Source organism: Equus quagga, chromosome 10, assembly GCF_021613505.1.
Source record: "Equus quagga isolate Etosha38 chromosome 10, UCLA_HA_Equagga_1.0, whole genome shotgun sequence".
NCBI classification, from domain to species: domain Eukaryota; kingdom Metazoa; phylum Chordata; class Mammalia; order Perissodactyla; family Equidae; genus Equus; species Equus quagga.
In genome coordinates this window covers 66,955,809-66,982,235 of record NC_060276.1, presented here as the reverse complement: position 1 = coordinate 66,982,235, position 26,427 = coordinate 66,955,809, and the positions used below count along the sequence as shown (strand labels likewise).

At 39.6% G+C, this 26,427-nt stretch overlaps 1 protein-coding gene across 1 annotated transcript; it reads left to right on the top strand.

Annotated features, from left to right (window-relative positions):
* The first annotated feature begins 18,395 nt into the window (after positions 1-18,395).
* Positions 18,396-26,166, top strand: CDX4 (caudal type homeobox 4). The gene is made up of 3 exons (XM_046672818.1): positions 18,396-18,897; positions 24,648-24,793; positions 25,960-26,166. The coding sequence occupies exons 1-3, from the start codon at positions 18,396-18,398 to the stop codon at positions 26,164-26,166; spliced, it is 855 nt and encodes a 284-aa protein (XP_046528774.1).
* The last annotated feature ends 261 nt before the right edge of the window (positions 26,167-26,427 follow it).

Here is a 26,427-nt window from a genome sequence, read left to right as displayed (position 1 = left end):
ACTGTAGCTTTGTAGTATATTTTGAAGTCTGGGATTACAATGCCACCAGCTTTGTTCTTTTTTCTCAGGATTGCTTTGGTTATTCGGGGCCTTTTGTTGCCCCATATGAATTTTAGGATTCTTTGTTCCATTTCTGTGAAGAATGCTGTTGGGATTCTGATTGGGATTGCATTAAATCTGTAGATTGCTTTGGGTTATATGGACATTTTAACTATGATTATTCTTCCAATCCACGTACATGGAATATCTTTCCATTTCTTTATGTCATTATCGATTACTTTCAGTAATGTCTTATAGTTTTCCTTGTATAGGTCTTTCACTTCCTTGGTTAGATTTATTCCTAGATATTTTATTCTTTTTGTTGTGATTGTAAATGGGATTGTATTCTTGAGTTCTCGTTCTGTTAGTTCATTATTGGAGTATATAAATGCCACTGATTTTTGTAAGTTGACTTTGTATCCTGAAACTTTGCTATAGTTGTTGATTATTTCTAATAATTTTATGATGGAATCTTTAGAGTTATCTATATATAAAATCATGTCATCTGCAAACAGGGAGCGTTTCACTTCTTCATTGCCTATTTGGATTCATTTCTTTTTCTTGCCTAATTGCTCTAGCCAAAACCTCTAGTACTATGTTGCGTAAGAGTGGTGGGAGTGGCCACACTTGTCTTGTTCCTGTTCTCAGAGGGATGGCTTTCAGTTTTTCCCAATTGAGTATGATGCTTGCTGTGGGTTTATCATATATGGCCTTTATTATGTCGAGGTACTTTCCTTCTATACCCATTTTATTGAGAGTTTTTATCCTGAATGGATGTTGGATCTTGTCAAATGCTTTCTCTGCATCTATTGAGATGATCATGTGGTCTTTGTTCCTCATTTGGTTAATGTGGTGTATCACATTGATTGATTTGCAGGTGTTGAACCATCTCTGTGTCCCTAGTATGAATCCCACTTGATCACGGTGTATGTTCTTTTGAATGTATTACTATATTCGATTTGCCAATATTTTGCTGAGGATTTTTGCAGCTATGTTCATCGGCAATATTGGCCTATAATTTTCCTTCTTTGTATTATCCTTGTCTGGCTTTGGAATCAGGGTGGCATTGGCCTCATAGAATGTATTAGGAAGTGCTCCATATTGGTCAATTTTTTGGAATAGTTTGAGAAGGAGAGATATTGAATCTTCTTTGAACGATGGGTAAAATACTCCAGAGAAGCCATGTGGTCCTGGACTTTTACTTTTGGGGAAGTTTTTGATTACTGTTTTAATCTCTTTACTTGTGATTGGTCTATTCAGATTCTCTAGTTTTTCTTCATTCAGTTTTGGAAAGTTGTATGTTTCTAAGAATTTATCCATTGCTTCAAGATTGTCCAGTTTCTTGGCATATAGTTTTTCATAATATTCTGTTATAATCTTTTGTATTTCTGTGGTATCTGTTGCAATTTCTCCTCTTTCATTTGTACTTTTATTTATTTGAGCCTTCTCTTTCGTTTTTTTAGTGAGTCTGGCTAAGGGTTCATTAATTTTGCTTACCTTCTCAAAGAACCAGCTTCTTGTTTCATTGATCCTTTCTATAGTCTTTTTTGTTTCAATTTCATTTATTTCTGCTCTAATTTTTATTATTTCCCTCCTTCTGTTGAGTTTGAGTTTTGTTTGTTCTTTTTTTCTAACTCTGTTAGGTGTAATTTAAGATTGCTTATTTGAGCTTTTACTTGTTTGTTAATGTGGACCTGCATTGCTATAAATTTCCCTCTTAGGACCACTTTTGCTGCATCCCATATGAGTTGGTATGGTGTGTTCTCATTCTCATTTGTCTCCAGACATTTTTTGATTTCTCCTTTTATTTCTTTGATGATCCATTGGTTGTTCAGTAGCATGTTGTTTAATCTCCACATCTTTGCCCCTTTCCTACCTTTTTTCTTGTTATTTATTTCTAGTTTCATAGCATTATGGTCAGAAAAGATACTAGATATGATTTCAATCTTTTTAAATTTATTGAGATTTGTCTTGTTTCCTAATATACAGCCTGTCCTTGAGAATGTTCCATGTGCACTTGAGAAGGATATGTATTCTACCCTTTTTGGATGGAAAGTTCTGTATGTATCTATTAAGTTCATATGGTCTAGTTTTTCATTTAATTCCATTATTTCCTTGTTGACTTTTTGTTTGGATGATCTATCCATTGATGTAAGTGGGGTATTGAGGTCCCCTACTATTATTGTATTGTCATTGATATCTCCTTTTGGGTTTGTTAATATTTGCTTTATGTACTTTGGTGCTCCTGTGTTGGGTGTGGACATGTTTAAAAGTGTTATGTCTTCTTGGTTTAGTGTCCCTTTTATCATTGTATACTGCACCTCTTTGTCTCTCTTGACTTGTTTGGTCTTGAAGTCTACTTTATCTGATTAAGTATGGCAACACCTGCCTTCTTTTGTTTGCCATTAGCTTGGAGTATCATCTTCCATTCCTTCACTAAGCATGTGTTTGTCTTTGGAGCTGGGATGTGTTTCCTAGAGGGAACATATTCTTGCATCTCATTCTTTAATCCATCCTGCCACTCTGTGTCTTTTGATTGGAGAATTCAGTCCATTTACATTTAGAGTGATTATTGATATATGAGGGCTTAATACCTTCATCTTATTCCTCATTTTCTGGTTCTTCTGCCTTCCCTTTGTTTTTCATCCCATGTGTTTCAAACTACCAATTTGATTAGGTAGTTTTTTATGGTGGTTGTCTTCATTTTCTCCTTGTTCATCATATATGTCTCTGTGGTTATCATTAGGTTTGTATAAAAAATCTTGTAGATGAGATAGTCCTCTTTCTGATAGACTCTTATTTCTGTAGACTATGCTGATTCCATAACTTTTCTATTCCCCTTCTAAGTTATTTATGTCATATCTTATTCCATCTTGTGTTGTGATTTTGTGGTTAAAATGATGAGATTATTTGTATTTTGTTGTTTTCCTTCTCTTTATCCTTAATGTTAAGTTGAGTGTTGACTCACCTGATCTGATAGAGAACTGTCATTTTCTGATTATTGCCTTCTTATTCATCTCTGTGCTCAGGGCTTTGTAGCCATTTTCCTAATTTTTTTTCAGGTACGAGGGCTTTCTTGAGGATTTCTTGTACGGGGGTGTCTTGTGTTGATGAACTCCCTTAGCTGTTGTTTATCTTGGAAAGTTTTTATTTTTCTGTCATATATGAAGGATATTTTTGCTGGATAGAGTATTTTGTCTTTCACAATTTTGAATATATCATTCCACTCTCTCCTAGCTTGTAAGGTTTCTGCTGAGAAATCTGCTGAAAGCCTGATAGGGGTTCCTTTGTAAGCTATTTTCTTCTGCCTTGCTTCTCTTAGTATTTTTTCTCTTTCATTGACTTTTGTCAGCTTTACTACTATATGCCTTGCAATAGGTCTTTTTACATTGTTGAAATTAGGAGATCTGCTGGCTTCATTGACTTGTATTTCCAGCTCTTTCCCCAGGTTTTGGAAGTTCTCAGCTATTATTTCTTTGAACAAGCTTTCTGCTCCATTCTCCTCCTCTTCCCCCTCTGGAATACCTGGAATCCTTATGCTGCATTTCCTAATTGAGTCAGATATTCTCTGAGAGTTTCTTCATTTCTTTTTAGTCTTAATTCTCTTTTCCCCTCCACCTGAAGCATTTCTATATTACTATCTTCTAAATTGCTAATTTAATCTTCTATATTGTCAGCTCTGTTGTTTAGGGAATCCAGATTTTTCTTAATCTCATCCATTGTGCTTTTCCCCTCCAACAATTCTGATTGGTTCTTCTTTATAATTTCAATCTCCTTTCTGAATAAGCTCCTGAATTCGTTGATTTGTCTTTCTGTGTTTTCTTGTAACTCATTATTTTATGATAGCTATTTTGAATTCTTTGTTATTTATTTTATGAATTTCTATGTCTTCAGTGTTGGTTTCTGGGTACTTGTCATTTTCCTTCTGGTCTGAAGATTTAATATACTTTTTCATGCTGCATGATGGTGTGGATTTTTGCCTCTGCATAGTTATTATCTGGTCACAGCTTCCACCTGCAGCCACTGGGTGGGAATCAGGCACTGTGTACTCTGGGCCCAGTATGACCTGGGGTTCCCCAGCTCCAGCCACTGACTTCTTTTCTCTCTGTGTGACGCTCTGACTGATGGCCTATCTGGGATGCCAGGCAGGGGGAGGGGTGCTTTCTTTCACTTGGACTTTCCCCACCCTCTGTTTTTCTCTCTGTGTGGAGCTCTGGACAACCACAGGGCTGAAGTGCTAGGCAGGGGAAGGGGCACCTTCTTACACCTGTGCACCTTTCCCAGCCCCCACCTCTCTCTCTCTGTGGCACTCTGGATGATCTCAGAGACCTGTGCATCTTTCCAGGTCCCTGCCTCTCTCTCCCCACTGCACTCAGGGTGATCCCCGAGACCTGCACACCTTTCCCAGTTGCTGCCTCTGTCTCCTCACTGTGCTCTGGGTGATCCCAAAGACCTGCACACCTTTCCCAGCCACTGGCTCTCTCTCTCCTCTGTGTTCTGAGCAATCATGGAGCTGGAGGGCCATGCAGGGTAAGGGGCACCTTCTTTCCCCTGTATGCCAATCCCAGCCCCCACCTCTCTCTCCCATCAGCACTCTGGGAGATCACAGAGACCTTCGCACCTTTCCAAACCCCTGCCTCTCTCTCCACTCAGCACTCTGGGTGATCAGAGACCTGTGTGCCTTTCCCATATGCTGCTTCTCTCTCCACTTGGTGCTCTGGGTGATTGGAGGGCTAGAGTGCCAGGCAGGGGGAAGGACACTCTCCTTCTTCTGCGTGATCCCAGCATTTTCCCTGGGCCCTCACCAACTGCTCTCCCAGGGTGCTAGTTTGACAGAGACACCCTCACAACAGCTGAGTGTCCTCTATTTGTGGGGCTTTCCCTCAGGCTAGAGGGAACTTGGAGAGCAATGGTGTTCCTCTGGAGGGCTGCTTCTCTCCACTTTCCTTTCAGAGCCAGGTGCTGTCCCGAGGTCACCCACTGCCTTTGGGAAGAGAAAAGTCTCCCTTACCAACTTTCACTTCCTCCATAGTATCCAGACCCACAACCTTCAGACATATGGCTGCATGGGTCTCTCAGACATCTTTTGTGTTGTGTGAATGTCCTCTGTTGGTGCATGAATGTCCTTTTGGTTGTACTTTAGAAGGGGGAGTCCAAGGGGAGAGCTCACTCCACCATGATGCTGATGTCACTCCGATGCATTATTTTTTTAAGTTTTCATGAAGCTCAATTTGTCTATTTTTTCTTTTGTAACCTGTGCCTTTGGTGTCCTATGCAAGAAATCTTTGCCAAAGTCAATGTCATGGAGCTTTTGTCTCATATTTTGTTCTAAGAGTGTTATTGTCTTAAGTCTTACACTTAGATCCTTGATCCATCTTGAGTTAATTTTTGTATATGGTATTAGGAAAGGGTCCAGTTGAATTATTTTGTTGGTGGATATCTAGTTTTCCTAGCACCATTTGTTTAAAACACCATCTTTTTCCCATTGAACAGTCTTGGCAGCTGTGTCAAAAATCATTTGACCAGATATGTGAGGTTTTATTTCTGAGTTCTCTATTCTATTCCATTCATCTATATGTCTGTCTTTTGCCAATACCATACTTTTTTTTATTACTGCAGCTTTACAGTAAGTTTTGAAATAAAGAAAGGTGAGTAGTCCAGTTTTCCTCTTTTTTTCAAGATTCTTCTGGCTATCTGGGTCCTTTGAGAGTCTATATGAATTGTAGGATGAGTTTTTCTATTTCTGCAAAAAATTTATTAGGATTTTGATAGAGACTGCATTAAATCTGCAGATCACTTTAGGTAGTATAGACATTTTAATAATATTAAGTCTTCCAATCCATAAACATGGGGTGTCTTTCCATTTATTTAAATCTTCTATAATTTCTTTCAGCAATGTTTTGTGGTTTTAATTGTGCAAGACTTCCACTTCCTTGGTTAAGTTAATTCCTAAATATTTTATTCTGTTTGATGCTATTGAGAATGGAATTGTTTTTGTAATTTCCTTTTCAGAGCATTCATTTTTTTGTGTATAGAAATGCAACTGATTTTATGTGCATTGACTTTGTATCCTGCTATTTTTCTGAATTCATTTATAGTTCTAACAGATTTTTGTAAAATCTGTAGGGTTTTCTATGTATAATATCATGTTATCTGCAAAGATAGATAATTTCACTCCCTCTTCTCCAGTTTGGATGTCTTTTATTTCTTTTTCTTATCTAATTGCTCAGGCTCCAGTACTAAGTTGAATAAACGTGGTGAAAGCGAGTATCTGTGCCTTGTGCCTAATCTTTGAGGAATGCTTTCAGTCTTCCACGACTGAACGTAATGTTCACAGTGGGTTTTTTAATATATTTTTTATGTTGACATAGCTTCCTTTTATTCCCATTTTTTGAATGTTTTTATCATGAAAGAGTGTTGGATTTTATCAAGTGCTCTTTTTGCATATATTAAAATGATGAATATACAGATCATTCCATCCAACAGCAGCAGAATACACAATCTTCTCAAATGCACACAGAATGTTCTCCAGGATAGATCATATGTTAGATGACAAAACAAGTCTTAACAAATTCAAAAAGATAAAAATTGTACCAGTATCTTTTCCCACAACAATGATATAAAACTGGAATAAATAACAGAAATAACATTGGAAAATTCTTAAATACATGGAAACTAAACAACATACAATGGTACAACCAATGGTTTAAAGAAGAAATCAAAAGGGAAATCAAAAATACATGTTGAAACAAACAAAAATGGAATCACAACATACTAAAACTTATGAGATGTATCAAAAGCAGCTCTAATAGGGAAGTTTATAGTAACAAATACCACATTAAGAAAGAAGAAAGATCACAAATATACTCCCCATCTTTACATCTCAAGGAACTAGAAAAAGAAGAACGAATTAATCCCAAACTTAGTGGAAAGAAGGAAATAATAGATTGGAGCAGAAATAATTAAAATAAATAATAGGAAAACAATAAAAAGATTAACAAAACTAAGATTTGGTTCTTCAAAGAAAACAAAATTGATAATCCATTAGCTGGACTAATCACGAAAAAAGGGAGAGGACTCAAATAAAATAATAAACTAAAGAGGAGGCATCACAAGTGAAATGACAGAAATACAAAGGATAAAAAAGAGAATACTATGAGCAATTATACACCAGAAGATTGGACAACCTAAAAGAAATGGATAAATTCCTAGAAACATACAGCTACCAAGAAATAGAAAACTTAGACCAATAATGAGTAAGAAGATCAAATCAGTGGGAAAAAAAAAAAAAACCTCCCAACAAAGAAAAGCCCAGAACTAGATGGTTTCACTGCTGAATTCTTTCAAATATTTAAAGAAGAATTAACCCCATCCTTCTCAAATTGTTCCAAAAAATTCAAGAGGAGGGAACGCTTCCTAACTCATTTTATAAGGCCAGCATCACCTTGATACCAAAGCCAAATAAGAGCGCTAAAAGAAAGCTACAGGCTATCATCCCTGATGAATGTAGATGCAAAATTCTCAACAAAATAGTAACAAAGAAAATTCAACAGTATATTTTAAAAATCATAAACATGATCAAGTGGGATTTATCCCTGGGATGAAAGGATGGTTCGACATACACAAATCAATAAGCATGATATACCACATAAACAGAAGAAGGATAAAAATCATATTAGCATCTCCACAGATACAGGATAAGCATTTGACAAAATACAACATCTGTCATGATAAAAACTCTCAACAAATGGGATATAGAAGAAACTTACCTCAACATAATAAAGGCCATAAATGAAAAGCCCACTAACATTATACTCAAAGGTGAAATGTTGAAAGCTTTTCCTTTAAGGTCATAAACAAGATAAGGGTGCCTGCTCTCACCACTCCTATTCTGGAGAGTATTAGAAGTCAGAGCCAGAATAATAAAGCAAGAAAAAGAATTAAAAGCCATCTAAATCACAAAGGAGGAAGTAAAATTGTCTATTTGCAAATGACATGATCTTTGTAAAGATGCAGATACATGTAAAATACATTTGATTTATAGAAAATCATAAAGAAGCCACTAAAAACTGTTAGAACAAGTAACTGAATTCAGTAAAGTTGCAGGATACAAAATCAACATACAAAACACAGGTGTGCTTCTATACACTAAAAACAAACCATCTGAAAAAGAAATAAAGAAAAAATCCCATTTCAATAGCATCAAAGACAATAAAATATTTAGGAATAACTTTTTCCAAGGCAATGAAAGATCTGTACAATAAAACTATAAGACATTGATGAAAGAAATTGAAGAAGATGCAAATGAATGGAAAGATAATCCATGTTCATAGAACAAAAATTAATATTTTTACAATGTCCATACAACCCAACGCCATCTATAGGTTCAACACAATCCTTATCAAAATTCCAATGGTGTTTTTCTCAGAAATAGAAAAAACAAAGCTAAAATTTGTATGGAACCATAAAAGACCTCAATTAACCAAAGCAATCCTGAGAAAGAAGAACAAATCTGGAGGCATCACACTTCCTGATTTCAAACTATATTATAAAGCTATAATAAACAAAATTATATAGTACTGGCATGAAAATAGCTACAGAGACCAGTGGATTAGAATTGAGACCCCAGAAATAAACTCATACAATCAACATGTTTGACAAGCGAGCCAATAATACTCATGGAGAAAGGATAATCTCTTCAATAAACGATGTTAGGAAAACTGGACATTCACATGCCAAAGAAGGAAATTGTCCTCTATCTTACACAACTTGCAAAAATTAACTTGAAATAGATTAAAGACTTAAACGTAAGCCCTGAAACCATAAACCTCCTAAAAGTCGGAGAAAAATCTCCCTGACATTAGGCTTGGCAATGTCTTATTGCATATGACAGCAAAAGCATAGGCAACCAAAGAAAAAATCAACAAGTGCAACTACATCAAACTAAAAAGCTTCTGCACAGCCAAAGCAACAATCAACAAGATGAAAAGACAACCTAAGGAATGGGAGAAAATATTTGCAATGCATATATCAGATAAGGTGTTATATCCAAAATATATAAAGAACTCATACAACTCAATAAGAAAAAAAAAATTTGATTCAAAAATGGGCAGAGGAACTGAATAGACATTTTTCCACAGAAGACATACAAATAACCATACAAATGGCCAACAGGTACATGAGAAAGTGCTTAACATCACTAATCATCAGGAAATGCAAATCAAAACCACAGTGAAATAACACTTCATACCTGTTAGGATGGCTATTATCAAAATAACAAGAAATAAGTGTTGGCGAGGATGTGGAGAAGAGAGAATCCTCGGCACTGTTGGCGGGAATGTAAATTGGTACAGCCATTATGGAAAACAATGTGGTGGGTCCTCAAAAAACTAAAACTAGAACTACCATATGATCCAGCAATTCTACTTCTGGGTTTATATCCAAAGGAAATGAAATTATAGTCTCAAAAAGATATCTGCACCCTCATGTTCATTCCAGCATTATTGATGATAGCTAAGACATAGATACAACCTAATTGTCTGTTGATGGATGAATGGATAAATATATAGTATATGTGTATATATATATTATATATATATATATTATATATATATAATATATATATAAGATAGAAAGTTATTCAGCCATAAAAAGAAGAAAATCCTGCCATTTGTGATAACATGGGTAAATCTGGTGGGTATAAGCTAAGAGAAATAAGCCAGACAGAGAAAGACTAATACTGTATGGTATTACTTATGTATGGAAACTTTTTTAAAAAAGCCAATTTCACAGAAATAGAGAATAGAAAGTGATTGTCAGGGCCTGGGGTTAGGGGAAAATGGACTGATGTACATCAAAGGATACAAATTTTCAGTTGGAAGAAGAATAAGTTCTGAGAATCTGATGTACAGCATTCTGACTATAGTTAATAATATCGTATTGTATACTTGAAAGTTGTTGAGAGTAGATCTTATGCACTCTCACCACACACAAAATAAAGTTAACTATGTTAACTATGTGAGGTGATGGATGTATGATTATCTTGATTTTAGTAATCATTCTGCAATGTATATGTATATCAAATAATCACGTTGTACACTTTAAATATAGACAATTATATTTGTCAATTATTCTTCACACAGTTAATAAAAATGACATAGGCAGAAGAAAAGAAATGATACAAATTAGAGCAGATATCAAGGAAATTGAAAACAGGGAAACAATAATCAATGAAACCAAAAGCTGGTACATTGAAAAGATCAATAAAATTGATAAGCCTCTAGTCAGGCTAACTAAGACAAAAAGAGATCACAAACTATTAATATAAAAAACAAAAGGGGGGTGTAACTATAGATCCCATGGACATTAAAGGTTAATAAAGGAATATTATTAACAACTCTATGTCCACAAATTTGATAACCCAGAATAAATGAACCAATTCCTTGACAGACACAATCTGCCAAAACTCATACAGGAAGAAATAGATAATCTGAATATGCCTATATCTATTAAAGAAATTGAATCAATAATTAATAATCTTCCAAAACTGAAAGCACCAGGCCCAGATGGGTTCACTGGTGAATTCTATCAAACATTTAAGGAAGAAATTATACCAATTCTCTACAATCTCTTCCAAAAGATATAAGCAGAGGGAATACTTCCTAACTTATTCTATGAGACCAGCATTTCCCTAAAACCAACATCAGATAATGACATTACAAAAAAAGAAAGCTACAGACCCATATTTCTCATGAAATAGATGCAAAGATCTTCAACGAAACATTAGCAAATAGAATCCAACAATGTATAAAAAGAATTATAAACCAGGACCAAGTGGGATTTATTCCAGGTATGCAAGGCTAGTTCAATATTAGAAAATCAATTGCTACAATTCATTATCAACAGGCTAAAGGAGGAAAATCACATGATCATATCAACAGATGCAGAAAAAGCATTTGACAAACTCTAACATCCATTTATAATAAAAACTCTCAGCAAACTATGAATAGAGGAGAACATCCTCAAATTGATAAAAATATATACAAAAACCTACAGCTAACGTCATTCTTATTGGTCAAAAACTAGAAGCTTTCCCACTAGGATCAAGAACAAGATATGGATGTCCCCTTTAACCACTGTTTTTCAACATTGTACTGTAAGTCCTAGCTAATTGAGTAAGAAATGAAAAGTATACAAATTGAGAATGAAGAAACAAATTTTTTTTGCAGATGAAATATACTTCTATGCAGAAAATCTGAAAGAATAATAATAAAAATCTTCCTGGAACTAATAAGCAATTGTAGCAAGATTGCAAGATACAAGATCAATATACAAAAGTATATGCCAACAGTAAACAAGTGGGATTTGAAATTTAAAAATGCATTACTGTTTACATTATCATCCAAAAAAATTAAATACTTAGGTATATATCTAACACAATATGTACAAGACCACTAGTCCATAGAGGACAATTACAAAAGTCTGATGAAAGATATCAAAGAACTAAATAAATGGAGATGTATTCCACTTTCATGTATAAGAAGACTCAACATTGGGGGCTGGCCCCGTGGCCGAGTGGTTAAGTTCGCGCACTCCGCTGCAGGCGGCCCAGTGTTTCGTTAGTTCGAATCCTGGGCGCGGACATGGCACTGCTCATCAAACCACGCTGAGGCAGCGTCCCACATGTCACAACTAGAAGGACCCACAACGAAGAATACACAACTATGTACCGGGGGGCTTTGGGGAGAAAAAGGAAAAAATAAAATCTAAAAAAAAAAAAAAAAGAAGACTCAACATTGTCAAGATGTTAGTTCTCCCCAAATTGATCTTTAAATTCATTGCAATCTCGATAAAAACTCAGCAAGTTATTTTGTGGATATCAACAAACTGATTCTAAAGTTTATATGGAGAGAAAAAAGACCCTGAATATCCAACATTATATTGAAGAAGAAGAACAAAAGCTTTTTTCCCTTTATGCCATTTCAGCTTACGAAAACTTTCATAGGAACCTTCTACTTTCAGATAGCAGGGGAAACCTGTATTTACATGAGTCTATTTTTGGGCTCTCTATTCTTCCCATGGACCTATTTGTGTATTCTTTTGCTAAGACCACATTATCCTGATTTCTGTTGCTTTATAAGTTTTGAAGTCGAGTAGTGTCAGTCCTCCCACTTTGTTCCTCTTCATGGTTCTGAAACCACTGCGGTAGTGATTGTCAATAGTAGGAAACTTGTGGGTGTGTGGGGACAGGGAGTATATAGAAAGCACTCTCTCTGTACTTTCAATTTTTCTGTGAACCTAAAACTTCCCTAAAAAATAAATTTTATTAATTCAGTATATTATTATTATTATTATTATTATTATTATTATTATTATTAGCTCACAGGCCATACAAAAATAGTTGGAAGGCTGGATTTGACCCAAGGGCCAGTTTGTCAAACTAAAGCCTCAAGGATATTGTTCTTGGTTAGGTGGAGGATAATGAAGTTTGGGTGTTTAGGAGAGAATGAATGAATGAAAATGTAGTAGAGAAATTTTCCAGTGAGGGAACAAGCAAAAAATAGTAAGATGAGATAATGTGAGAGGCATTTTCAAGTGGGAAAGAATAAAGAAACCGAGCTGAAGGAAGGTCAAAGTAACATGAGACCTTTTAGAGTGAAAACGTTCGTTATAAAATCAATTGTCAGTCACTAATGTGACTCTGTTTTGGCTTCAAAGCCAAACTGTTCTGGAACAATCCCTCACAGAGTGCCACCTAGACTTCTTAAAAAGGCCACTCCATATTTCTTTCATCAACTTGTTCACCCATTCCTGGGCTTCATGCCCCTCAGAGTGGGCGTGTTCTTCTTCGGAACAAATCCAAATCTCTCCCATTATGGTTTGTGCCAATTTTCCCTTTTATCCTGTGTTCAGTGAATATGGGCATAACAACTGGGCTATCATTCTCCAAGTCCTGATCTCCAGGCCCTGAATGAACATTGTGGTCATACTAGACAATGATTTGCTAGCTGCCTATTACTGGATGTTTGACCTTGGGTCAGTTACTAAACCTCACTGAACCTCCATTCTCACCTCCATTCCCCCAATTCTGTAAAATAGGGCTGACACCATCTACCCCCTTTAATTGTAGTCAGCCAAATGGGAGTTCACACCAGAAAGGAACAAGCAATGGTTCCGGCATGGAGTGCATGCTCTGTGAACTAGGTTTCTGGCTCTCCTACCCCAAGCAGGTTGCCAGGACTTTCATTTCTCTTTTTGTTTCAGAGAATCAGCCTACCCTATCCTCTCAGACTCAGTCTGAAACCCCCTAATACTAGAGTGTTGGATTTACAGTCTCCTCATTCTTGGTTGGCCTCTCTGTCTTCCTCCTCCCTCTCTGTCCTGTAAAATCCCTCCCTGACTCATTCTTCTTAAGTTTGGGATCTTGGCATTAGGCACTGGCCCCTACTTGCCTCCTTACACATACCTTCTCTCTCCCAAAGTTGAGGATGCCCAAGAAGCCTGTTTCTCCACCATGTTGTCTTTTGGACTCCATCTCTGAGCCCTGGACCTTCCTCATTCTTCTTGTTCTCCCAACCCAGAACTGGGCAGTTGGCCCTGGGGGAAGGTCGGTACATAGCCCTGGCCCTCCACTACCTCAACAGGTATTTTCCCTAACCACTCACATTCCCACGAAAGAAACTTAATCTTTCTCCAAAATATGCCTTGGTCCTGCCCCCAACATGATGCTTTGGGACAGGCCCAGAGACTAGTCGTGCTCATCCTCCAGGGTGCCTGGCCATGGAAGTACAAAAGCCCATCACAATGATGAAGATGTATGGAAAGGACAAAATTCGCCTTCCTCCACAAGCACTGGTATTGCTAAGTCTCCAAGGAGCTCAGGGAAGGAGATGGGGATGAGTAGGTGGAGAGGGGCTGTTTTCAGAGGCCAGGGTGCAAAGCTTGAATGGAGGTACAACAGGCAGGATGTCCAAACTGCTCTGGGTCTTCTCCCCAATCTCTTAGTGCCTTTCATACACTGATATGAGCTAGGGGAGGCACGGTAGGCCCATGCCCTGTGCAAGTCTCAGCCGCACCGTGTATGACAATAATAATAACTATTTGTTGAGCACACCACTGATGCACTGAATCCTCCCAACATCCCTATAGAGTGATTTCTATTGTCAGTCCCATTTTTCCTGTTGGAAACTGAGTCTGAGTTAGGTAGAGGGCCTTGTAAAGTTCCTCAGTCAGTTATGCTTGGGTATAAATCCAAGTCCCACAAACCATGTATGCCTAGGCTAAGTCCCTGCCATACTTTCACCCTCAGTTACCACGGTAGTAAGAGGGACTTAATCTGCATTCCTCATCTCCCTCTCAGTAGTAGCAAGGGCCCAATGATTGAGGACTGAAGCTGAGCTCCATAGTACAAAGAGACTCCTTCCCCTCTCCCTGTTCCCCTGCAGAGGTTGAACCAGATTGAAATCTGGGCCAGGGAGGTAGGAGAGGGTAAGGGGGTATGGAGAGTAGCTCTGGCCTGCTCTGGTAACCCTGAGAGGCCAGATCAGGCTTAGAAAATATTTACCAGGCAGTGAGAGCCTCCAAAGCATTAAGACTGCTAAAGAAAAGGCTTACCCAGATCCCCATAGTCCATCACAGGTGGACTGCACTGTTTACAAAGCAATTTCACCTTCTTTGTCTCCTGCAAGCCTTACAATTAACCTGGTCTGCAGGTGTCAGCCCAGAGCTGGGCAGCAGAGAGGGGTCTAGCAGAGGCCCCATTTGACCCATGCATCTCTAAGTCTCAGGAAAACTAAGAGATCACTCCCTAGTGGCATTAAATAATCCTTGCATAACCTGAGCCCCGACTGTCAGTCCATGGGATTTGACTCCTGCTGCTGGCCACTCTGCTTCCTGCAGTGAGGCTGCCTCTCTGGTTAATCTCCAGGTAAAGAAAGAAATAAAAATTTCCAGTCAAATAAGCTAGACTGAACCTCCCTATTTGGCCACCTCCCTCTCCTGTCTCCTTATCCACCCCCATCCCACTCCCACACCTCTGGAAATGAACAAACAAAAACACAAAATCAGAGTAATCCTGAATCCAAGTTCCACCAAGCACTGGATAACGTTCTTACTGGCTTCTCTACCAGATATCCCCAGAGCTGGGCCAAAATGGTGATTTACAATCTACAGTTCCAAGGTCATTTATTGATTCAGCGCACAAATACTTCCCAAGACCCTACCATGTCCGTGACACTCCACTCTGCTGGGCTCAAATACACCTCCTCACATTCCTTCAAGGTGTTCAAATTCCAAAAGATTCAGGTAAGATCCCAAATAACTCTAAGGTAGACAAGACTAGTATTAGTTATTCAGTGGGAGAGGGGTGTTGGTAATGGGACTCAGACAAGAGGAAGAGTGCTTTCTGAGATGAGCATCATCACATAGGGATTTAGGGAGGAAGGGGCATTCGAGCTGAACCTTGAAGAATAGGGAGAATTGAACAATTTTTATGGATAAAAACAGTCTAGACAGAGGGAACTGCATAAGCAAAGACAATTTTTTTAGTGGAGAGAGTGTCGATTTGGGAGTCAACAAACCTGAGTCTGAATCTCAGTTCTGTCATTCACTTCTTTAAAGAATACTTTCCCCTCTCAGGCCCTTAGTTTCTTCATAGTAAAATGATAATATTGTTTTTTCTGGCTTTTAAAGGCCTTTTATGTGCTTCCTTCCTGACATAATTTTTCAAATATCAGGCAGACCCATTTGCCTCAGGATAGAGTAGGTGAGAGAGAATAATGCAAGGGTAATTGGGTCCATGTTCTGAAGAGTATTGAATGTCAACCTAGGAGCCTGAGCAGAGAAAGAAAATACAAGCCAAGCCCCAGGCCTAAGCCCTGAGGTTGTACGTTTAGCCAGATTCCAATTTAAGAACATGAACTTTGTAGTCAGGGTGGCCAAAGATGGAGACCTGGCCTTATTACACACTAGTAGTTCATTAAATAGTCATGCCACCTCTCTGAGCCTCAGTTTCTTCATCTCTAAAATTAGAATGAAAGTAAATAACTCATGAGACCGTTGTAAAGATTAAATGAGATCATGTGTAAAAAGTGCCTATAAGTATGCTACTTTCCTGTCCCTTAGTCCCTTCTCCCCAGTGCCAGGCTTTAATTAGTCTTTGCTGTTCCTTCTTCTCTTTCTCCTTCTCCAAAGCAGGCTTCCAAGTATATCCAGAATCCAACCACTTCTCCCCATTCCCAATATCATTCACCTGGATTATTGTAATAGCCTTTTAATTAATCAGCCTGATTCTATTTTGCCCACTTACAGTTTATTCTTAATCCAACAGCCAGAGTAATCCTTTCAAAACTTAAGTCAAATCATGTTACTTCTCTGCTCAAAACCCTACAATGTCTCCCTACCTCACTTAGAGCAAAAAGTAGAATGATTACAATAGTGTACTCACTTTTTAGCTTTTGGGCTTCATCTATACTTTAGCCACACTGTCTTCCTCATTGTTTCTCCAATAGAAGATAGACATTCTCTTTGCACTTGTTCCCTCTGTCTGGATCCTCTCCTCCTCACTCCATCATCTCTTCTATATTTTATTTAAATGTCACTTCTAAGTGAGGTCCTCCCAGACCACCACATTTAAAATTGCAACATCCCCCAGCATTCCCTATCCTCCTTCCTACTTTCTTCTCCTTCACAGCATTGATTATTACCATCTGACATACTATAAAATGTAATTACTTGTTGGTTTCTCTCCCCACTAGAATATAAGCTTAATAAAGTCAGGGGTTTTGTCTGTTCACTATTGATGTCTCCATGCATAGAACAGCACCTAGCACTCAATAAATATTTGTTGAGTAAATTAGTGAATACAGTGGTCCCACGTTATGTACCTGGTACCCTGAGTTAAGCAGTTTGTATACATTATCTCAGTAAATCCTGCCTTGTAATGCAGACACTGTTAAGATCCCTATTTTACACAGGGAAAATCCTTGAAACTCCCAGAAGTAAAGTGATATTCCCAAAGCCAAAAAGGGATTATTTAATGAGGGCACCAGATTGGGTTGGACTTTATAGAGTAGCACATTCCCTGAGTAGGAGCACAGCCTGAATTAAAGGTTGTGGTAGGCTTTGGGAGGGGGTAAGGAACAAGGGTGGGTGGAGGTGTCTGAAACACTGGGATACAGACTGTTTTTGTGGTCAGGAGATGATCTGGGTTTTGAAGCAAAATCTTGAGTTTATTGGCATCTACCGGCAAGCCCATGTCTTTTTCAACAATCAGAGCTTTACAAAGGAAACCTTCTTAAGTGTAAAAGACAGTTGGGAGCTGCAGCTTCCCTGGATTTGAGACTGCAGGAATTTGGCTCCTTAGTGCACTGGCTTTGAGGCAGAAACCGTACTTGGCAGAAAGAGACAGGCGAGACTAGTGAACTAGTATGAAAATAAGAAAGCCCACTACTCACATGGTTCTTCTGTCTCTTTCCTTCCCTTTTTCATAACCTACTCTCTTCATCTTTCTTTAATTTATGCATATTTGTAAAACGGCCAATTAATCCAGCCTGCCATCCACTGGAATGTAACCTTAGGAAGGCAGAGCAGAAATGTTTGTCTCTTTTTCACTTCTGTATCCCCAGTGCCTACAACAGTGCCTGGCACACAGTAGGCATACAATGTAGTTGTGAAATGAATCTCTATCCTGAGAAACAAAGCCCTCCTCCTGGGGGAGGGGGCAATGAGGAACAGGGAAAGCCCTTTTCAGAGGTATTATGGGCTAGTGCCACATCGAGTAACCCTGCCAGGGAAGGTGGGCAGAGAGAAAATCACAGATGCAGGCTGAGTGCGGGAAGATCAGCAGAAAGGGAGGAGGCCTTCAGGGTAAGGACTGAATTCCAAAAAGCAGGACTTGACCTTGTTTCTGCAGTCTCCATCTCACTTTGGAGGGAGCTGGTCAAAAACCCCTGGGAGAACTCCTGCCTCCAAAAGCTCAAGACTAGTGCTATGGGGACCAGATGGACAAAGGCCAGAAAGATGAGACAGAAAGGCCCAGGAGCTCTGGGAGAGGGAGCAGAGTGAACAAGTCCCTGTGAAAGTGAAATGGCCCTTCATTTGAATGCAAATGCTATGTAAAAGCCTGAAGCCCCTTGATGTCAGCCCAGCCATTGGTGGCCCATCTATACCCGGCTACCAGTCACCTGGAAACCGTCAGGGTAGGAAAGGCGGGATGGAGTAGTCTAAGGGGCGCAGAGGAGCGTGCAGCATAGCTACAGACTGACCTATCGATTCCCTGCTGCTTCTCAAAGTCACGTTGGGGCCTTACAAGGATTTCAGGATGGCTTAGAGAGCTTCTTCCTCATACCCAAGCCACCATGTACAGAAGCTGCCTTTTGGAAAAAGAATCGGGCATGTACCCGGGCACTCTCAGGAGCCCGGCGGGGGGCGGCACCGCTGGGGCTGGCGGCACTGGAGGGGGTGGGAGTCCGCTGCCAGCCTCCAACTTTGCAGCGGCCCCAGCTTACGCTCACTACATGGGGTATCCCCATATGTCCAGCATGGATCCTCACGGGCCGTCGCTGGGAACCTGGGGCTCACCCTATAGTCCCCCTCGGGAAGACTGGAGCGCGTATCCCGGACCATCCAGTACAATGGGCGCGGTGCCCATGAACGACATGACCTCGAGCCCCGCGGCTTTTGGCTCCTCGGAATACAGCAGCCTGGGCCCGGCGAGCGGTGGAAGCAGCAGTGGCAGCATGCCAGCCCCAGCCGGCGGATCACTGTTCCCCATCGACGCCAGCACCGCCAACGCCAGTTCTCCCAGCAGAAGTCGCCACAGCCCCTATGCATGGATGCGCAAGACTGTGCAGGTGACTGGTGAGTAATTGATTCCAATGCCCTCACATTTCTCCTTCCTTTGCTTCTCCTCTATTTCCCTTGGCCTGCCTGCCCTCCTACTCCTCAGACCTCTCCTGGGACAGCTTAGCTGAGGAGACCACTGTGTGGCTGACTGCTCAGGGCCCCCGTCCGTTAGTGACCTCCCTCGCCTGTACCTCTGCTCAAAGCCCGCAGTGTGTGGAACTTAGAACTAAACCGACCCTAGGGGTGTTTTTCACCATCCCCGATCAGTCAAGGAAGCAAGCGGGTGGACAATGGACATGTTGAGCCACAAGGATCAGGATCCAGCCCTGTAGTTGCCCAGATGGGAAAGCAGATACTCGGAAAAGATCAAAGGGTGAACGAGGCGAAAGGATAGCCACGGTGTCCAGATGCTCAGTCACTGCTGCCTGTCCGTTCCATTTCAAACCCTTCCCCACCTGAGCGAGTTGAGTTCCCCTCAAAAGCTGATGATGCTCGACTTAGGTCCACAGTGCTTGGCTGGCAACGGACCCTCCAGTTTAGCCACGAAAGCCACATTGCAAAGTGGCCTCGTCACCCCGGCCTCTCAAGGAAGCTCCAGCTTCCTTCGCCCAAGCTGGCAGAAGTGAGCTGGACTTAAACTCATTGCCTTCTTTCAACGTCCTTTCGGCCAATGGAAGCGTTGAGGCAGGCTACAGCACGCCGCATGGACATAGTAAGCTGCTCAAACCCTAACATCCGCTGGGCTCGCTCGAATAATCAGCCCCAGCACTAATAAGTGGTTAAAGGCTTTATAACTGTCCAGGCAGGCGACTAGAGGCGCAGGGGCTGGATGCAGATCTGTGACTGCGTGCCAGAAGGCCCAGAGATCCCAGCCTAACGCTGACCAATACTCCTACCAGCAAGCCGGTGGGCAGCTGCTGGGACCCGGGGGCGGGGGAAGTGAGCGCTCTGCTTTAATCTTGCACGGGGCGAGGTGGGGGGAAGGCGGGGAGATGTTTGCTTTCAGTTGTAGCTGTTCTTTTATCACATTCTTATTATTCCAACCCGTCGCTCCCTGTTATTAGAGAAAATTAGTAAAATTTGACTCTATCACTTTCATCCCTCTGGGGAGGAAATGACATTTCAATAGAATTTGTCCACAATTATTACGCTCCTGTTCACAATTCTGCACTTTTTCTCCCTTCCAAAAAGCAAAGCCAGCGGGGTGGGAAAGGACCAACTTTTACCATTAAGAGGACTCAGCCGGGAGGAGGCAGCTCTGGTTGATTAGGACACTACCAGGATAGCAATCTCAAATTATGAATAGAGCTTAAATACTTGGCTTTAAAGTGTTTTGAGGTAAATCTGCATATCTTTTTTTAAAATATGGGTGAGTCGGCTGGCTAGATAGAATAGAAAATGAGGTTAGGGTGCGGCACTCTCAGGGCTGTTATTATATCTAATCTTAGGGTTGTAATTAATATCCATTCACTAAGCCCTAGCCCTCAGCAAAAGACACAAAAGCCAGGAAAGTAGCTGCTCCCAGTCCAGTATTATGTTTTGAAACACTTTAGAAGAGGAAAGTTACTAGTGTTGTTTGGAAGAAAAGCAATGGCGAAAAGGGGACAAGATAAAAGAAATCTTGAGTCATGAATTTTCTGTTTATGAGAGAAGATATGACAGGTTTCTCTGCTTAAAAGTCTTCTTGACTTAGGTAATTCTGGTCCCAAGAGAGTTTAGAAAAGGACTCCTTGGCCTGTGGTATCTTCATCATTAGCTGAGCCTTCAAACCTGGCTGTACAATGCCACCCTCAGAAGATTTTCTCTCCAACTTCCATGAGAAAGTTAAAATTGAATGATTTTGGAACTCCTTTGGCTCCTGGCAGCCTATCCTATAGATGAGACTTTATTAAATTCAATCTTTCTTTCATTTTCATGTCTTATAAATTAAAATTACTCCTTTACTATATTTTTGTAGCCCAAGGTGTATATTTAGCAAGAATTTAAGAATATGATGAAAACTATGGACCCTCTCCCCAGAAAAATGCACAAAAGCACACCTGCATGCACACGCACACACACATCATTTTAAAAATAATTTGGGGACATTCATGGACCCACTGAAACCCTTCCATAGATCTCAAGTTATGAACTCTACAAAAAAATGAAGCTGATCATCTCACTGGACCACTCCAAACCAAACTGCACCCATTTGTGTGCTTAATACATAGTGAGTATTAAACAAATATTTGTTAAGTGAATGAATGAGTCAGATTCTCCTAAATTTTCTACTTCACTCTGTAGTATTTTGGGACAACATTTGGCTTATGGCTGAGAAGAAAATAGATGAACTACAAAATGGAAGTAACCTCTTCATGATTAAGGTAATCAAATGAAAGCTCTTTCCATTGCTGAAGAATGTTTTAAATAACTGTAAGTTAAAGAAAAATATACATATTAGGGGACAATTAGAAAACATTTCATCATGGTTATTATTGCACTTGATTTTCTAATGAGAGAAAGGGGACTCACATACAGAGTAAATGACTGCCTCCTAGGTGATTTGATTAAAAAGTGAGATATTTTATTCCAACTTTGTTCCCCAAGTGATCCATTTCATTTAAAGATTATGTGAAAAGGAACCTGACTGAAAGTTCTGTGAAAATTAAGAATTTTCATATTTTAAACATTGTCAGTGCATTACAGCTAGGAATTATTTTTTCATCTTTTCTTTTCTCTTATCCAGAGTTGTAGCCCTGGATGAGCATTGGCAAGGTGGACTGGAGAGAGGCTCTAAGCAGGACTGGAGAGAGGTGTTCTTGTTAGGGGTGAGAAAGAGGGCAGAGAAAGAAGTGACTGGATAATTCTGATTAAGCCACTAGACAAAACACTGAGGAAGTTATACTTAAAGGGTTTTATTCAATTAGGACACTTCAAAAAATGAGTTGCTTAATAATTCTTGAAGCTTATCATTGTCTTCCTTGGTTTTGATCATTTCATTGGACAATTCTTATAAATGCCTTTGATGCAATTTTTAACTAAGAGCAGCAAAGCATTACCATAAGATGGAAAGTCATCCTTATGAGGCCAATTGCACTGTACACCCTATAGAAGGAAATTTATTTTCATCATTTTTACCCTCATAGTCATCATCCTCATAACTCTTAGGTTTGGAGAGTGCTTTTCTGCCTAATCGCACTTTCACAGCCAGTCTCTCAAATGAGCACATTTAGGGTAATAATAAGTTATCGTATATGATGACATCCGCTTGCAAACTCTGTGAGGATACTGTCTCCTGGATAATGGAAAGGAGTCCATCCATCCTGAAATACAGAGGTTTGTCCAAGTCTTTGCGGGGGGGCGGGGGGGGATGGGGAGTGGAGGGAGGTGAGGCAATGAAATCCCACTACAGAAGGATGGAAGCAGCCCTTTAATACATCTTAAACATTGTTACTTTCCTAAATTAACGCACAACACTGTCAAAGAAGGGGATCCCTCACCCTCAGAAATGTAGACTTTAGGAGAATAGCTTGAACAATAAAAGCTAGGACTTTTAGCGTTTTGTTGGTGCTTTGGTATGGGAATATGGACAGTATTCTCTATTAGAAAATGTCCAAATCCCATTCAATCAGATTTCATCATTTAAGGGGCAAGGGCAATGAGAGGGGAGTAAAAGAAGACAGTTTTGGGGGAGGGACACAACAGGAGCACCAGGAAATGGGAATTCATTTCTCTTTGTAAGCTGTGCAGTCAATATTTTCCCCTGAGCTACGTCTTCTTGAGATTTGAGGTCTTATCTGTCAGATTGGGGTAACAGACCCTTTTTAACACTTCTAATGGCTTTGATATGCAGCCGGGCTCTTCCTCATTCCTCCTTTCTTCAGGGGTTATATTGCCGGAAAGGGTGAGGATTTTCATGGCAAATAAAGAGGCCTGGTCTTGACTTTATTGTCCTCAGAAGAAACTGCAAGAGGAGAATTTATGACCAATGGGGGTGGGGAAGGACTCCAACCTTCCAGAGTTCTTGAAGTCTGGTTATATTTACTGATTGTCAAAGAGCAGAAAACAGACACACACAAGTTGAATTTTAACTTCTGCCTCAAGTTGGAATTTAAACACGCAGCCACTTTGGGATTTGGAAAGGTTTTAACAAACATATCTTCAAAGATATATTTTGATCCTGAGATTTGAGGTTCTGGAAATAAATTAAGCTTCAAAGTTTTCATTGTAACCTCAAATATACATTCTGCCTTTGTAACATACCAAATGCCAGACCCCTGGTTTCCTGGGTTTCTGTCTGGATTCAGAAAATCAGCTCAAAGTTTGGGCCTTTGAGGTAGGTTAACTGACTGGGGTTCATCATTTTCCATTTTCAAAGGGGAAAGTTTTGTTTAGTTCATTAGTCCATGAGTTATTCAGCCATTTAGTTTAATCCTAAAACATATCTCTCATCTAGAATTTGTTTCTACAATCATGTCCCTTTTTTTTTTCTTTCCTAGAGATGAAAGAGTGTCTGACATTTGTTTAGGGCTTGTAAATTCCAAACCAATTGGCTGGTGTTCCTGAATGTAAAGAGGGTTCAGGATGGGATCTGATGCTATGTAGCTCCTTTGTTAGGCCTGTGCTGCATCTTAACACCTCAATGGAGTTTAGGGAACCACTTTAAAGAAACCTTTGTCCTACAGATTGCTCCCCAAAATCTCACATCAAAAACAACCAGTGAAGATCAGAAGGAGTTTGCCAAAAGCCATAGAGAAAAGGAGGAAGATCCTGGAGGGGGTTAAAAAAATTGAAAAGAAAGGGAAACTTCCTAATCACCATTGGAAAATTTGAAAGGAGGAATAAAACTCTATTTGAAGGAGGGCTTGAGAAATTAGTTAAATGTTGTAACACAAAGCAAATGTTTGTATATCCTTTCAACGAATACTAGAATGCTCATTTTATTCTGCTTAAGTCAACACCCCCTCCATTCCTCATTCATTATCCACTTGGGAATAAAAATCGGTTTAAGACTCTCACAAAAAACAAACGAAACTATTTTTTCTAATAGGTAATAGGGGATATCCTAGAACAGAATCTAAGTGACAATAAATGTTTTCTTTTTTAATTACAATCCAAACAAAATTCTCTCCAGGATGTGTATGTAACTAGAATGTGTGTAACTAATAATGTCAGGATCATATAATAGTTTGCCACACTTGGGCTATTCTTATGCTTCCCAGTATGTTTAAACTGGGAATAACATTTAGCACACTGGACTGGGAGTCAAAGGTATGTGTTTGGGTCCCCACTCATCAGTTCACTAGCACAAACCCACTTATTTACCTACGCTGAGCCTCAGGTTCCTTATCTGTAAAATGGTTCCTTATCTGTATAATTTGAAAGGGTTGGTGAGAGGTTCAAGAGGAAAGAGTATGAATGAACTGCATAAAATATAAAGGGAAGTGCATGTATAATGGATGTTGCTACTACTGCCAATGGTGTTCCCATAGGTGAGTGGGAAGGGAATGAAAATCACAGGTTAAGTATTTGCTTTAAAATGGGTTTGTATAGCGGTAGGTCAATGGTGGCATGACAGATGTGTTGGTTACATGTATATGTAATAGTCACAGATGACAAAGTATTTAATGGACAAATGGACTTATGACGTATTTGTTCGAAAAAGGTCCTTGATTTATATTTGAAAGTAATAGATGAGAATGGGAACAGTGGCTCTGATTCCTTCAACTGAAACAATCTCCAAAGAAGTAAAATATGTTTAAATGTACTATTTTCTCCCCTAACAGGGAAAACAAGGACAAAAGAAAAGTATCGTGTGGTTTACACAGACCATCAAAGGTTGGAGCTGGAGAAGGAATTCCACTGCAACAGATACATCACCATTCGGAGAAAATCAGAGCTGGCAGTCAACCTGGGCCTTTCTGAGAGACAGGTACGCCAGAAGTATATCCAACGTGTCTCATATAATCATTTCAATAGGCTGAGGTTTTAGGGAAGTCTGTAAGCAGGAGTGGAAGCAAAACAGAAGACCAAGACATTCTCCAAGCTCTCCTAAAGCCCATATTCATCCACTGGACCTCCTAGTTTACCCTCCTTGGTTGGTGGGTTTATGAATAATTGAATGTGGTGGGCACTATGTAGGTTTGGAAACAAGAGTTGGGGACACGGGAGGTGGAAAAGGACTAAAACTCCCATATAATTGGTCAGTCAAGTCAAAACCTTGATCTGGTTCTCCAAGTAGTCACAACCAACATGTGAAGTGAAGATTTGGCAATCATTGCAATTATCTAGTTTATATCAGTCAAACTACAACAGTAACTGAACAACAATGTTGCTGCCTGAACCAAGTTTTTCTGTTATTCAGGACAGGAAATTTAATTTTTCTATGGTCTATGTAATCCTATGATGCCTGCCTTAAATTTAGCTTACTGTGGGCACTCATTGAAGATTAAATCATAGAAAGGATCAATGGTTTCCATTCATCAGGACTTTGACATTACATAACTACCTGATGTTTTTTTCACTTAAGTCTAGGAGTAATCCTGGAATCACAGAATCCTAGAATTGTAAAGCCCATTAATGTATTGCCTTATCCCAAGGAGCTTGTATTTCAACCACGTCTTAAGGCACATTGGTATCATAGCAAGGGATATACTATTTCATCACCCTTGTTCACCAAGTTTTATGTTTCATTAACTTTACTATTAGGAAGTTTCTTTAATGACAGATTGTAATCATCTTTGCTATTTAAGTTCCTCCCTTTTTATCCCCACACCTCAGCCATTCTATCATTATTTATTTCTACTTGTGCAATAGAGGTGGTGGGTAAGGTGTAATATAAAGACCACTACATTCAAAATCAGTAGCCCTGGACTTGATCTAAGTTTCATCTCATGCAAGATGCTTTCACTCTCTGAGTCTCAGCCTTTTTTAACCTGTTAAATGGGCATATTTCACAAGGTCACTGTGAGGCTCAAATGAAGTGATGCATGTGAAAGGGTTTTGTAAATGCTAAAGTCCCTGCACAATATCAGCAATGACTATGAAAACTGCATTCAGTATGTTGCCTCATTAAATCCAAAGCATTTTGTCTTTCAGGTGAAAATCTGGTTTCAGAATCGCAGAGCCAAGGAGAGAAAGATGATCAAAAAGAAAATCTCCCAGTTTGAGAAGAGTGGAGGCTCAGTGCAAAGTGACTCTGGCTCCATCAGCCCTGGGGAACTACCTAACACTTTTTTCGCCACCCCATCTGCTGTCCGTGGATTTCAGCCTATTGAGATACAGCAGGTCATAGTCTCTGAATGAAAGAAAGGCAAAGAAAGATGGAAACTGCCCTTCGTTTAGCGTTGTCTTTTTGGTCTCTAAGATATCAGCAGAGGAGTTGGGACAGGATGTAATTCCTTGTAAGGCAGTACTCAGAACAAGGGATGCACAATAGGTTAAAGATAATTCAGGAGTCACTTGCTGTTAGAAACTATCCCCAGAAAACTCCTGTTATGTGCTATGCTGTATGTCAATCACTCATGAAGCTTGGTGTAAGCTATATAATTAAAAGCTACAATCACA

Bases quoted from the DNA above. Each gene is read 5' to 3' on its own strand.
- CDX4 (XM_046672818.1), top strand. From the start codon at position 18,396: ATGTACAGAAGCTGCCTTTTGGAAAAAGAATCGGGCATGTACCCGGGC. The intron at 18,898-24,647 runs GTGAGTAATTGA...CTCCCCTAACAG, and splicing joins CAAGACTGTGCAGGTGACTG to GGAAAACAAGGACAAAAGAA. The intron at 24,794-25,959 runs GTACGCCAGAAG...TTTGTCTTTCAG, and splicing joins TGGGCCTTTCTGAGAGACAG to GTGAAAATCTGGTTTCAGAA.